Below are 15,484 nucleotides of genomic sequence, written 5' to 3'. Positions count from 1 at the left end.
ACTACCACCACAGTTACTGGACCATGGCACTAAGTGCCTGTCGTGGTTTTGCCCACCAGCCCATCTCTGGGGCTGAGGATGGTTTTGTCCAGGTGATTTCCGGACAAAAAAACCAATCAAAAAGTTCAGTGACGCCTTTGCTAATTACATCTTTAAGAAAACGGAAGAGAAGGTTGTGGCGCAGTTGAAATTAGGAGCAGCAGCCATGTAGAAGGGTAGCGGGCCCGAGGAGGGCCAAGGCCCCTTCCTCCCCCGGCTTGGGCTGGGGGGGGGGCAGGTGCAGCACTGAAGCCTCCCTTCTCTCTTATGAGAGAGTGAAGAAAAAAAAAGGTTTTAAAAGACGAACTGCTTAGATGAGAAACCGCTGCAGAAGAATTCCAGCCATGAGATAACAGGATTTCCAAGGTCGAAGCTGGCAGCACAGGAAAGAGAAGAAAAGTTCGAAGGGGGGAGAGTTGCTTTTTCTCCCTTTCGCTCTCCCTCCCTTCAGCAGGGTAAAGACTGAAAAATAAAACCCTGCCACCTGTAGAAGTTTGTTGGGGTGAAGAGACCCCCATGCAGCTCACAGAGGAGCTTGTGGATGCACCAGAGATTTGTGACTTTAACAGAGAGAAAGCCTTATGCTGGAGTAAAAGCGGCTCAGATGAGGCAGAGTCCTGTTAAAGACTTTGTGACCCTCGAAGGGATCTATGCTTATGCTGGAGCGAGACGGCTCAGATAAGCTTGGGATCTCAGTGAGAGATCCATGCTGCTGCTGTTGAAGATTTATTGTGGATGCACCAGAGATTTGTGACTTTAACAGAGAAAGCCTTATGCTGGAGTAAAAGCGGCTCAGATGAGGCAGAGTCCTGTTAAAGACTTTGTGACCCTCGAAGGGATAGATGCTTATGCTGAAGCGAGACGGCTTGGATAAGCTTGGGATCTCAGTGAAAGACCCATGCTGCTGCTGTTGAAGATTTATGACCCTGACGGGTATTAGAACCTACGCTGGAACACAAAACGGTTCAGGTAGGGATGTTGGGATCCATGTGTGGGATCCGTGCTGCTGGTGCTAGAGAGAACCTACGCTGGAGCAGAAAATGGCTCAGGTGGGATATTGGGATCCGAGTAAGGGATCCAGACTAGACCCATGCCGAGAAGTCAATTAAGGACTGTTCTCCCATGGGGAGGGACCTCCATAGGGAAACAGGGGTGAACTCTTAAACCATTATCCCCTGTAACCCTGTGGAAGAAGATCCATAGTAAGCAAGTTTCCCCTTGCAAGCCTATGGAAGGAGACCCTTCAGGACCTGAGTAACCCTCAGCCTTCGGTTTTAACCCAGGAGGGGGGTAGGCCCAGCCCTGGAGGCCAACACAGAATAAGAGAGAGAGATAAAGAAATTCCAACTGCGACGAAAGTGCTGCAGAGTTACTGGAGAGAGAGAGAGCTGGAATTCTGAGAACAGAAAAGGACTACTTCTCCTCCTTGGACTGATATAAAGGGAGGTGGGGGGAAAAGTATCTCTGTAAATACATAATACCTTTTACTTAAGTAGAATTGTTATAAATATAATTCTTTAGTTTTAGCTTGTTAATAATAAATACTCATACTTTTTTTAATTCAGTCTCTTTTTGTCTGCATAAACCTTCTCTCAGCTAATAGTAATTGTATGGAGAAGTATAAAAATAAATTGAGCCAGGGCAAAACCACGACAGTGCCACATCCAGTCTCATCTTAAAAACCTCCAGGGACGGAGAATCCACCACTTTAGAATTATACAGTGAAATGAGATGTGGAGAATTGTGACGTTCCATTGCTAACACTAATTTTGTTAATACTTGTAATTTTCCTCAAGTTACAAGGAATATTTTATTTAAAAAACTTCTTAGAAGCAGAGAACTTTGTTAAACTGCTTTTATCTTGTAACTTTGAAGTTCAATAGCAACGTCACATACTGTATAACTTCAAATCAGTGGAATAGTAATAGTGTAATGTTTAGTGAGTTCAACCAATACCAGACTTCAGTCAGTATCAGACTTGCATAGAAAATACTTAGTGTATCTAATTTTTTTTGTCATCAAACAAAAATTTTAAAAACGGACACAAAAAGTTCTCTTACATAATGCAGTTTTCACATTTTAGCATTTATCCCCTTACCTCTTCTTGTCTTGAAGTTTGGATGGTTTTCTTTACTGACTTCTTCAAGGAATATCCCTATTTTTAGCTCACTGTCTGCTACTGGAGACGTTCCAGGCCAGGTTGGATGGGGTTTGAGCAGTCTGATTAAGTTAAAGATGCCCTTGCTCATTGCAGGGAGATTGGACTAGATGACCTTAAAGGTCCTTTCCAACTCAGACTATTTTATGATTCTGTGATTCTACTGGATCTAGCAAAGATGCCAAAAGAATGAATTTGTATTGCATTTCAGCATCAAGATATTAGAATTGTTAAATATTGTAAAATGTAGGGGAAAAATATATAGGAGAGAATGTTGGGAAGGGGTGAGAAGGAGAACAAAAGGGAAGGCTTGTTTTTTTGGCAGCCGTGTGCTTGTATTTGAAAAAGAGACATTAAATATTCCAACGTTCAGATCTTCTTAAAATATATGCTATCCATGTATTTAGGAAGCGGAACAAAAAGGGCGAGAAGAATGGCAAGGGTTTACGTCATTTCTCTATGAAGGTTTGTGAGAAGGTACAAAGAAAAGGAACGACCTCATACAATGAAGTGGCAGACGAGTTGGTTGCAGAATTCACGACCACCGATAATCACATTTCACCAAATGAATCAGTAAGTACATGGGAGGTCAGTTACAGGAGAACTGAATGGGGGAAGAGAAATCTCTTTTGAGATTTTTGTATGTTTCCTACTGCTAAATGAAACAGGGTCAGACCCTAACTGAGTTTACCCATTTACTGTAATATACAAAATACACAATATTTTTGACACAGGTGTGTTTTTGATTAATGTTCTATGTCTACAGCAGGCTTATGACCAGAAGAATATTAGACGACGTGTCTATGATGCCTTAAATGTCCTTATGGCCATGAACATTATCTCTAAGGAGAAGAAGGAAATCAAATGGATCGGTCTACCTACTAACTCGGCTCAGGAATGTCAGAATCTAGAGGTATGTGCATTAGGAGGTTTGCAGTGGCTTTGTGTTAGAGTAAATGTTTACAGCTTTAGTATGTTCTGATACATGTGCATGTAACCTCCTGAGATACCAACGCCCCAACTCTTTTTTTCCTTTTATTTATATATACTGCACACCCTTTTCAACTTCCACGTTGTTCAAATGTATCTTCTTTTAATTCTGTGTCAAAAATACAGCTTTTACAGTGTTATGTGAAATGGTTCTGAGTGGAAGTTAATAAAACTTAGAGATTAATGTGTATTTCCAACATTGCAATCGATAGTGATGCTCAAGAGCTGGGAAGATTTGTTTTTTCCACATGCCAAACAAATAATACCATCTGTGATGGTAGATGTTGTGTGTAGATCAGTATATACAGGCAGCTCCATTGCTCCAAATCTTGCATTTTTCTCACAGTTGTCTTACATGAATGTGTCAGACTGTCGTATTGCATGTCTTGGGGAAGAAATGAAATGTTTTGTACTGAAAGCAGTTCATAAGTTCTAGCAGCCTATTTTTAGTATCCTGAGATTTACCAGATAATAAAGTTACTGAGGTTTACTGAAGTAAGTTCACTTTATCAGAATAGAATGAGACTTTGTATTTATTCTTAATAAGTCTAAATTTCCTTCAGCAGGACTAAAAATCAGTGTAGAAGCGAAGTGAGGGGAAAAGTGGAACAAAAATGTTTTGGAGTCTTATCTACAAAAGGCTAATTCTAATTGTTGTTTGATACTAATAATTGATTTTTCATTTAGTACTGTAATTTTTGTCTAGATGAAGTAAATACAGAGTATCTAATCATGAATCTGATATTTATTTAAATATCATCCCAAGTGAAAGTTATTTGTTAAGAGAGTGATAATTGGGGCATAATTAGTAGGATGAGTATGGAAGGTGAACTGGTTCAAAGATGACAATGCTGTGTGCTGAATAGGGAACCATCAAGGTGGAGGGATTTTAAAACTACATCTCCTTGTATCTGTCTCACAAAGTATGGCATTGCCAGCAACGTTGGAGCAAAAGAAAAAGAATCGTGGTTCATTCAGGTGGATTTGATGTCGTGGTTGATAATGTCCTAAAGAAGAGTAGGATAATATTAATACTGAAGTAAAAAAAGCAACTTAGAATTTAATAAGGCACAATGAAGGTTCATGTATTTCAGATGGCAACAGTGACAACTTCTGATTAAAAGAAAGAGAGAACTTGTTAATTGACTGTCAGAAGCAAAGGAAAGAGTTCTGTTAACCACTAAATAATTGAGACACAAGTGTAATACAAGTCTTGAAAACAGCGGAAGTCTTAAGATGTGTTGTGCTTGAGGAAATTGCAGGGTTCCTTCCTTCCCTGTTATTGCTTCATTATGAGTATTCTAGCTCCTGTTTCTTCAAGCTCTCTTGACATTTAAATTATTAGTAACACTACCTGACAAGTTTTGCAATAAGATTCTTTTTAATGAGTTTGTGGAGGTTAATGTTTAATTTGTGAAATTGTCACACCTAATAAAGCTTATTTTGCTATTGCATCTAATATTGTTTAGCTTCACCCTTACAGTGTTGAATATCAAGCTGAATAGTTTATAAAGAACACAGGAAATTGAGGGGTTCCCCATCAAGTATTAATCATTTTAAGTATTTTTAAACTTGTCTTTTGTATGTAAATTAGAATAATAGGTTGGGTAAAATATGTCCTGATAATGCGAGAGAGAGAGAGTGTGGGGCAGTTAATAAGGTTTGTGTCTTTAATCTGCAAGGCAGCGTAGTTTACTTGTATGTGATAGCAGCTTCATTTCTTTAAGTGTCTCTGATGGATCTTCTCCAATATCTCCAGTATTTCTAGGCTCTATGTCAAGTGGATCCTTCTGGTCTGTCTTTGCCTCCTTGAGAGAATTCCAGTAATTCTTTGAGGCATAACTTCTATTTGCAGATATGTTCTTAGCTTCTTACCAGTCTGTTGTACTTTATTCCCCAGTGTTCCAGTTCTGCTTTTTGTTTCAGTTTCCAGCAGTAGTACTGTTGCGAGTCGTGATCATTCCCTAAATTATCTGTAGAATCTTAATGATTGATATCATATCTCCTTCCTCCAGTTCTCTGGTATTGAAGTGATTTTAAGGGGAGAAAATGTTGGTATAAAATTCTACTAAAAACCAACAAACTATTAAAACCTTTTTTTCCGTTTCAAGGTGGAGAAACAGAGAAGAATTGAAAGAATAAAGCAAAAACAGTCTCAACTACAAGAACTCATTCTACAGGTACAGTCAAGGTACTCTTGTCTATAGGGCAAGGTAACTTATATTTGTATTCCTGTTGTTTTATCCCAAGGGATATGAGGGATGGGAAACTTTTAGAAATTAGAGGTAAATTTCAGGATAAGGTATATGAAGTTTTAATGTGGCACTGTAGTTTAGATGGGACTATGCTGTTGGGCTATGGCTATTGGGGAAGCCAGCAGCCTTCCAAGACTTTTGATGAATTCTTTTGGAGTTTCAGGTATGTTTAAGCAGGATTTATGCTGATAGGAGCTGTACTTCGTACTGTACACTCTGAATTTTCCAGTTCAGTTCTTGTATTTGGAATGTTCTTCCGTGTCGGAGTCCATAGATAAAATTAAGTGACTGTAGAGGTCGGCTGTCACAATGCTCTGCATCATGACTTTCTGGGGAGTCGCTGACGCTGCTTTGTAAGTGGCTGAAGTACTGTGGAACAGTTGCTGAACTCCTTCCCAGATTTACCGTAGTACACTAGGGGAAGCAGTAGTCTATCCCCTAAGTCATTGTGCTGCTGGTTCACTGAAATATATTTCTGCATTCCCTACACAGTAGGAATGGAAATCTCTGGGATGCAGAAAGTACGGACAGCTGTGAAACAGCTATCTGATTTTTATCAGTTTCTGTGTTGGCTTTGGATTTTGGTTTTAATTCCTGTTGATTCCATTTGATTTCATGACCAGAAAAATAGTTTCTCATTGTTTGGTGTCTTACTGTAAGATTTATAACTTGAGTTTCAGTGGTTAACTTGAGTTTTTAATTCTTCAAATTGCTAATTTTTAAAATAGGAACATTCTATTGGGACAAGCAGTTTTGGTAAGATGCAAAAACTCACTAATCTGAGCTGGGTAATTCAGAAATCTAATGTCAGACATTCAAATCCCAAACAAATTTTTTTAGCATACTGTTTCAGCAAAAATATAGTATTAATCATTCAGCTGTTCTTTTGGAGTGCAATAGCTAGTAGGAAAGAGTCAAGGGAGAGGAAGCAAGATGCTAACTGAAAGCTTATTTTTCCTGTCATTGTTATCTATTCATTCTGTCAAGGATCTGTCCAAGGAACTGTCCTGGTGTAGTTTTTAAAATGTGGATTTTTTTCTCAATTAAGTTTTACTGTGTGGTATTTTTCAGTACTATGATTTGTCTCTTCTTGATCTTAACATGCAGGATTATGGTAAACGCTCTCTGTCCTTTGCTGCATTTACTTGCAGCAGCCATTGCTGGAAGTCTGAAAGATTTTTTTGTTAATGTGATCTTAAAAGCTTAATTCATCCTTTCATATCACTATTGCTTTTTCTAGCAAATTGCCTTTAAGAACCTCGTTCAGCGAAATCGTCAAGCAGAACAACAGGCAAATCGACCGCCACCTTCCAATTCTGTCATCCATTTGCCATTTATCATTGTGAACACCAGCAAGAAGACAGTGATTGACTGCAGTATTTCAAATGACAAGTAAGTTAACAAAGTTTTCTGTCTGGCTTTTGGTACAGCTCTGTGTTCATGTAAATGTTCAAATAGATCTATTAAAAATTAAATACAGATTAATTTACCAATGCCTTTTGTAGATTGAGAATATGCATTTTAGACAGCTATTTTTAATAAATAGAATAGTTGGTTCACATTTAGTAATTTATTGAAGACTTTCTATCTAGAGATATTAGAAGCCAAGTAAGGCAGCTCTCATGAAGTTTTGTGTTATACTTAACCAAGTGGTGTTTTCCTTTGGCTTTAACACAGTAAAATGCAGCCCGAAGAGCTGAAAATGGATTTTGCTTTCAGGACTGCTGTTCTCTACTTTTGATTCAAAAAACTGTGTTTTTCATCTGCTAAATAAAAGCTGAATGTAAGCAGTCACAGTCAAATACATAAATCTTGAAAAATTTGATTTCTTGATGTGATGTGTCACTAACACCGCGTGTTAAGCTTTTGAAATGCTGCAATTCCTGAAACTGGAAAGGTAATTAAAATCATTTAAGCTAACTGAGACATATTTTCCTCTCCAGGTTTGAATATCTATTTAATTTTGACAATACTTTTGAAATTCACGATGATATAGAAGTACTAAAACGAATGGGAATGGCTTGTGGGCTAGAATCTGGAAGCTGTTCAGCAGAGGACCTAAAAATCGCAAGGAGTTTGGTTCCTAAAGCTCTGGAACCATATGTGACAGGTTAGTTACTCCAAGAAGAGTTGTTTTATTTTCTTCCTTAATACAGATCTCTAAGAAAAAGCATGAAAACGTCTTAGATCGTTAATTTCTGCTGGTTTGTGGTAAAGATTTCTATCAAGTTCTCAACTATATGTGCTTTTTAGTGTTCCTTAGGGAACAGAAAATGTAGTGACTGAGGGAGAATGGGCTCTTGCTCTTCCCAGAGCCACATTTTGCATTATACCACAGTAGACCTTTGCAGTGTATTATTGTTTGAAGAGGATAGTATTTATGGTTGGTTCACCTGCAAAGGCAAAAGGCAGTAAGTGTAAACATATGGTCATAGCTTCATTTTTTATTGTTTTCATTATATAACAATACTGAAGACATCTGACTTGCTTCAAAATAAATGTTTGGGGGGTTTTTTATGTATTTTGTTTCGGTTGCAAGACTCACTTTTCTGGACTTTAAAAGGATTAAGCATTTCCACTGAAGTAGATGAGTGTGTTTTGAAATGTTCTTGAAATGTGTATTGTTCATTTTACAGAAATGGCTCAGGGATCAATCAGCAGTGTATATGTCACATCATCAGGTTCTGCATCAAATGGCACAAGATTTTCAGCCAGGTGGGATAAAATTACCAATTAGTTTTTAAAATCTGTGGTCATCAAAGAAACTTAATTAGAGATTAAATGCTTCATGAAACAAGTTCTGTTCTGATGAAATGTGGTGTGGTTATGTGCTTTAAGTGTATTCTCAGACATTGCTCTTACAGTGGTTCTTACCAGTGTTATTAAATCTTTTCCTGTATAGTAGAAATATGTTAGATTGGTGTTAATCTTGGATGTATTTTTCATTTGTTTGGTTGGGATTTTTTTCCTAATTTTGACTTTGTGACAAGAAACAGATACTTCCCTAAAGATACGAAAAGATATTTTGTCAAGAATTTGTGTCTCAGTTTAATAGTTTATCAAACTATAGAGAAAGTAAACAATGAAATAGATTGGCAAAATAGCAAGTAGTAGTGGAGATGGGAATTTTTGGGCTCTGTTAAAATAAAATACTTGTGGATACAGTTAATTCATGTAGGAACAAGACATTTCAGACCGTATCTGTAACAAATGTCTGTATTTTGGTTAAAATAGAACACTGATCTTTTGAGGAGGTGGAGTTTCAGTGTGGGGATACTCTCACAGAGGGAAAAATACGAGATGCCAAAGAGTTTTTTAATATTTTTTTTATTTTAAACTAAAAAAGAAAAGCACAATGAGAAGAAAACAGTTTAAAATTAAAAATACAGCACATGACAGTTTGCCATGTAATATCACAGAACTAAGGAGAAGCTATCAATTCCTCGATTTTCCAGGTCTTTGAATCAAGATTAGTGGTTCTGAAAGACACGATTACTTATGATGCAAATGACCAGTGCTATGTAAAAATACTACAGAGCTTAGATAACTGTGTTGCCTTAACACTAAATATACTTCAGAAGAAACCTGTAAAGCCTATTTCTAAGGTGCCTGTGAAAGGGTTTAAACTTTATATTAAACCTAAAGGAAGAGCCATTTAAAAATTACTTTAAACTGTTTCTACTTTTCTGGGACAGCTTGTACGTATATTAAAGACAGTTTATGAAGTGGCAGTGGCAGATTCATTAGAAGAATGGACTAGATATGATTATATTTAAGAGCAGAGTAAATTGGGAGAAATCATTAAGCAATGCCAACTGGCTTTCTCTTTTTTAGTGACTTTTCCAATGGTGGAGATGGAATGTTGGCTACAAGTTCCAATGGATCTCAGTACAGTGGCTCCAGAGTTGAAACACCAGTTTCTTATGTTGGGGATGATGATGATGACGATGACGATTTTAATGAAAATGATGATGACGACTGATGCCCTTTGCTTGTAGACTATTTTTTGTTAAAATTCAGCAGGCTTCAGGAATAAATTGTTCTAGGGAGAAGTGTCTCAAATTACTTTGCCCCATCCCCCAAGGAGAATATTGGTAAGCAGTTCTGAGTTTAGAAATTGCACCTCTGATAAGCAAACAAGGATTGTTTTATGTAGGATATTTTTAAATGTGGTGTGGATGTGTGTTTTTGATACCAGTGTGTTAATGCAGAGCCTTTATTTACTCTTGTTTTAGGGGTTTTTGGTTTGTTGGCTGTTTTTTTTGTTTGGGTTTTCTTTTTTACTTGAAGGAAAATGATTTTGCCCCAAATGTTCTTGCGAAGTTTGCTAAAGAAAATGTAGACACATCATTGAGAAATAAAATACTATCCTTCTGTGTAAAATGAATACACCGAATGGCAATTTATTTGGAGTGTATTTTGATTATGCCACTTTTTGAGGGATAGTGAGCTAATGTAGTAGTGTTTTTTGTTAATCATGCAGTGTCCAAAGAACCAAACAAGAAAGAAACGTCCTACTTTTTTACATGTTAAATTCCAGGAATGTTGTTGTGAACTTATTTTCCCTTAAATGATACCTAACATTATGATTCCATCAAGTTTATATACTTTTCACTGTATGTTGGGACATATGAATTACAAAGTTTTTGGCAAATGTTTACTGCCAGTTGGTGCAGCTATATAAAATGTCTTGAAGGTTTGGAATGATTTATTGCTTATGGTAAAATTTGCCTGATTTCTTACAGGCAGTCTTTGGAAACTTTTTATTATATAGTTGTTTACATACTTATAAGTCTATCATATAAAGACATGTTCTGAAACAAATGTTTGTATTTGTTTCATAAGCATCTTCCTGTAATCTATTATAAAGTTGAAATTAAATATAGAGAATGTTTTAAGTTTTTTAACTCAAAATTTGTCAATCATTTTTAATAGTTCATTTTTATAAAAGGAATGTCAGGGCAGGTGGTAGTCTTTGTAAATTTATTCACAAACAATTAACTGCACAAATACTGTCAGCTGCCTATTCTAAGACAGTAGTCTTTTTGTTGAAACACAAATAAACTTTTCTGTAATATTTTATGGAATATAAAGAGACTATAATTGTTTGACTTGTTTAACCTTGGCACTGTTAGTTTTTATTAATAAAACGCGCATGGGCATTTTTAACAAGCTCTGTGGTTTTTCTAATTCTAGGATTATTTTAGAACATTTCACTTCTTCTCATCACAAGACGTAGAATTAGCTGTCTTGGGGTACTGCATCTACGCTACAGAGGGCCCACGGTTTTTGCTTTGATTTAGTAATTTGCCCTTAAAACTCTGTAACTTCTGATGCAAAAAGCAATAACCAGGTATACTCTCTCCTTTCACACCTCCTTATTTTAGTCGTGTTTCTCCTCAGGATGCCAGGTCAATCTTAGTACTCCAATCCAGCTTCTCTGTTTAAAATCCCATGCTTACTGTCCCAACTTTCCATCCCATATTTCTCAATCCTAGCTTTCTGTCATACATTCCCATGTCCTCAAAATGGATTTTCTTATCTACATTCCATTGTTAGATCACATCCTCTCTTCTCACCTGAAAGAGCATATTGAACTGGCTCAGTCACTGCAGGCCTCTGTTGGAGTCAGGATTTGTTGCTTCCACAACCTGCAGGGAGTCGCTGCAAAGTCTAGTAAGTGGGCTGTCTGTGGTCAGGGCTCCTGGATGCACTTAAATCCTGTGCTAAATGTGAAGTGTGTTACATGTGTTTTTTTTTTCTCTAAGGGATGATGCATTGACAAACCTTCTGTGGAAAGGCAGGGATATGGGTGTTTACCGTAGAGCAGTTGATACACACTGAGGGTTTTCTAGTTGTATCAGACCTTGTAAACATAAGTGAACCAAGTACATCACTTTTGTGGGCCTGGGAAAACAATTTTGTGGGGAGGGGGGCTAATTCAATGCTTGGCTTCTCACTGAGGATGTCATTCTCTGCAGTGCTAGTGCTAGACACGGGTTCTTCTTGTGGTTGAGTCAGCTGATTCAAATTATCTTTGATGTTGAATGGCCGTTTTATCTGCAGAGGGAACTTCAGACAGCTGAAGGCAATTATTCTAGTTTTTCATTGCATTCTAAATCTCCAGCGTATGATCCAAGATCTACCTGCAAAGAGTGAGTAGAGGGATGTTAGGCAAGGAAGGCTGAAAGCATCCAACGATTTCCTTTTGGTTCTTATTGCTGGAATAGTCCTCAGATGAGATAAGGTCAAGATGGGAGTGAAAATGTAAAAAACATACATTTTCAAGATGTTACTTTTCTTGCTTTTGGTTGCTGATGAATCTGTGAAATGGAATTTGATGGTTTTAACAATTGGAATTGTTTGGGGAAAATGAATTTTTACTATATTCCTGGTTGCACTTCATGATCCTAAAGATTTTTTTTTTTTAATGATTCTATACTCCTTTATTACCTTTGTCTTAGGAGAGCTTTCTCGTAAAGGCAACAATCAATAACAAGGGAAATTCTATAGACTTTTTAATTACTTGCTTGATTTCAGGCAGTTACCTCCTTATAGCGTTCAGGTGAAGGAGAAGAGGGAAAAAATAGATAAAATTGAGACCAATGGTAGAGGAGGAGGTTGAAATGGGGAAAGGGGACTTAATTAGGAGGAAGGAAGCAATAAAGAACAGATTGTAACAGAGCCTTTACAGAGGGACGTAAAAAGAGAAGGTGTAAGTTGGAAAAAATAAGAAAACAAGAGACTAGTCAAAGACTACAAAAAAGACTAGTATTAAAAACTTTATTAAAAACAAACAGGCAGAGAAGTGTATAGAGTAGATGTAGTAATGTCAGGCGTGGCATGAAGGGAACTGGAAGGTGGAAGATAACTAACTATGGTTCTAATCTCAAAAGGGTGGTTCCACATGTTCAGATGGAAAATGAAGATCAGAAGCAGAAACAATGCAAGAGGAAATTGTGGACAGGAAACTGTTGAGGAAATCTGTGGAAGTAGAAGATACTGTAAGGCATTAGAAAATAGAATTCAGTTTAAGAAAGATTAAATTATGGTAAAGTAATGAGTGGTAATAAGGGCTCAGTTTGTGGTAAAACATGATGGGGAAGGGAAGTACTTTTAATTACTTTTGCGATGTGAAGAAGATGAAAAGTTGAGAAAGTGTATTTATGCCTCTGAAATGGTCCTGCAGATAAATCCTGGGAGACATGTGCATCTTCTTCTCTTTTTCCAAAGTGCTACTGAGTTTTGAAAGACTGTCTGTTTTGACATGTGGAACAAGTTAAAGATTTCTTCAACTATTTCACAAGTAAGCTTTTTGGTTTTTCCCTGGGAATTTTGTTTCTTAACTAAAGAGAAGCAATTATGACTTGGAAACTTTTTTTTTTTTAAATCTTCCTTCAATGAGAGGTGGCAACAGTTGAAGAGAAGAAAAAATGTGGCTTATAGGATACTGACTCTTAAAGATGACCATTTATTAAATTGTTCATGCAAGGAGGTAACTGTCACAAGATAAACCTCATTTCTTTTATCAGTGAGTACACAGGTTGTGAAATCTTCATATTAATGAGAAATCTGAAAATTGGATGCTGCTTTAATACAGAAAGGGCAAAGATTTAAAAAAAAAAATATGATGTAATACTACTGGAATGATCATCGGTAGAAAGGATAGCATGCACACTTTTTTTTCCAGATAGTTAATTGTTCATTGTAAGGGTTTCCTTTCTCTTGACTGCTTATGAGAGGAGTAGTAGGCTATATTTCTTTACTACTCCACTGAGTTAACAACTTTTCACCACTTCTCGGACCTGTCTGCTTCCAGAAAGATGAGAGTATTACCACACAAACTTTATTGTTAAAGCCTTAATTATCATTCATTTATCAGGAAAAGAAAAGACAAGTCAGCACATTGAAAGCAGCAGCTTCTCATGTCATTATTTTCTATATTTGGGATTTAAGATATTTCCAGGATTTTTCTTGGTCTTTGGTTTCTCCTTGAGCTTCCATGGATTCTGGAGGGTTACCAAGGTGCTCAGTGGCTGGAGCAGTTGCCGTATGAGGGGAGGCTGAGGGAGAGGGTCTTGTCCAGTCTGAAGAAGCAGCAGCCTCAAGAGACCTAAGGGCAGCCTTCCAGTACTGCAAGAAGGTTATTGCAAAGATGGAGTCAGTCCTCGGTGGTGCATGGTGGGAGGATGAGAAACAACACAACACAATCGGAAAGCTTCCAGCTGGATATAAGGAATAACTTGGAATGGTCAAGCTGCGGAACAGGCTGTCCAGAGAGGTTGTGCTGACTCAATCTTTGGGATTTTCAGGACCAAACTTGATAAAAGCCTTGAGCAGTGTAGAGTCTGACCTCACAGCTGAGCATACTTTGAGCAGGGACTAGACTGGAAACAATCTGGGGTGCCTTCCAGCATGGAATACCCTATGGATCTCATGAGAGGGAAAGAAAACAGAAAATATGTTAGAAAATACCAGTGTCAGGAACAGACTAAGAGGTGAGTCGTTTGACTTGCCAGACTCATCAGAAAATGAATGGAAACTCAACTCATCTTCAGAAACTGTCAAAAGGTACCAGACTCCTGTGATGTAAAGGGTAGTTGGACAAACAGGTAGAAGTGAATACTGTCTTCCATTAAGATGAGATTTCTGAGAAGCAGAAATTCAGCTGATGCTGAGAGCAGCATGAAGAAAGGCAATGACCAGCATGCACAGGTGTTTCCTGCTTTGAAAGTTTGATTACACTGGTAATTCTCCTCTGGCATGATGGTGGTTGTCACCTAGCTGAGTCTGACTTGCTCAGCTGGGTAGCTGTTGTCCTCAAGAAGACATTTGAAGCACTAACCAGTGAAACAATCAGAGAAAATCATGATGATTATTGATGCACAACTTTACTGTGATAAAGACAAAATGTTCTGGTTTGGAAGAGAAAAAAGAGACCAGTGTTAAGTGAAAATCTTGTAATATCCATGTAATATCATTACAACTGCTTTTCCTTGTTCTTCTGTGACCTTTTTGTTAAATTTTTGGATGGTTTGAACAGTTTGAAATCCATACTTAGGCTCAAAGATTTGATTATTTTTTATTATGTCATTGTGTGCACATCATGGTGCGTCATTGTAAATAATGCAGTTTCATCAGCCCTAACCTGTCAGAAGAGCTAGTCAGAGTACCTGCATTGTGGCACGTTAAAAAGACAGTAAAGTTGTAAACTTCAGGCAAGGTTCATGTTCTTTATTTATGTAAACTTCAGAGAATTAATTTAAAATAAAACAGAATATTAAGCACATAATTAATACTTAATTCTTAAACCAGGAATATGATAATTTATGCAACGCAGCGTGGATCTCTACAATTCTGATGCTGATTTTTAATGAACCTTTAAATAGTAACTTCTGACAGACCAAAATAATGCTAGAGTGCCACTTTTTAAAGTGTGAGGAAATAAAAAGTGTCAAAAATGTGAGGAAGTCCTCCCCAAATGTGATCTAGACAGCTTGAGATCAGCCCTGAATCTTGTATTAGAAAAACTGTTGAAGAAAACAGCTAAAAGAAAACTAGAAGTGTGGAAGGTTAATTATTAATGACAGAGTATAGAATATGTCTTACCAAATGAGTATAGGAGGAGATTGCATATTTTTAGCTGATTAAGGAAGTGATGGATATGTTTCAGCATCTTTAAGCCTTTTTTATTTCATTGCGTTCTCATTTTAAACACGTGTTTTACAGTACCAACAGACTGTGTGTTAAAGGGTTATGAACTATTTACTGCTGAAACGTTATTGTGGCATTATCACTGACTCACCAGCTGCATCAAGTAAGATTGTACTTTTCTTAACCAATTTCTTCAATAACCCAGAAGAAAATTTAAAAAAAATATATTTTTAAGTAATACTGCTTAGAAAAGAAGTAAACAACGAAGAGGACAGATTAAAGTGGATTGCTTGGCAAGCAGGGCATGTTCAAAAAATGTTACGATTAAACTGCACATCTTTAGAACAAAATTCAAGGTACACTTATATGAGGAAAGACTATATGCTGA

General features: G+C 37.1%; 1 protein-coding gene across 4 annotated transcripts in view; it reads left to right on the top strand.

Annotated features, from left to right (window-relative positions):
* Positions 1 to 10,614, top strand: part of TFDP1 (transcription factor Dp-1) — a 40,413-nt gene extending 29,799 nt beyond the window's left edge. For 3 of the 4 annotated variants that reach the window (XM_050333251.1, XM_050333252.1, XM_050333250.1), the window contains 7 exons: positions 2,605 to 2,770; positions 2,964 to 3,110; positions 5,299 to 5,367; positions 6,683 to 6,834; positions 7,386 to 7,552; positions 8,079 to 8,157; positions 9,277 to 10,614. In XM_050333251.1, coding sequence (XP_050189208.1) covers positions 2,605 to 2,770; positions 2,964 to 3,110; positions 5,299 to 5,367; positions 6,683 to 6,834; positions 7,386 to 7,552; positions 8,079 to 8,157; positions 9,277 to 9,424 — 928 coding nt within the window. In that variant the 3' untranslated portion in view covers positions 9,425 to 10,614. The remainder of the gene's footprint in view (positions 1 to 2,604; positions 2,771 to 2,963; positions 3,111 to 5,298; positions 5,368 to 6,682; positions 6,835 to 7,385; positions 7,553 to 8,078; positions 8,158 to 9,276) is intronic. The other variant, XM_050333253.1, reaches the window with a different exon arrangement.
* The last annotated feature ends 4,870 nt before the right edge of the window (positions 10,615 to 15,484 follow it).

This window comes from Myiozetetes cayanensis, unplaced genomic scaffold, assembly GCF_022539395.1.
Source record: "Myiozetetes cayanensis isolate MyiCay16 unplaced genomic scaffold, myiCay2020 scf5-8, whole genome shotgun sequence".
NCBI lineage: Eukaryota > Metazoa > Chordata > Aves > Passeriformes > Tyrannidae > Myiozetetes > Myiozetetes cayanensis.
Note: the sequence above shows the minus strand (reverse complement) of the source record. Positions and strands in the feature narration are given on the sequence as shown.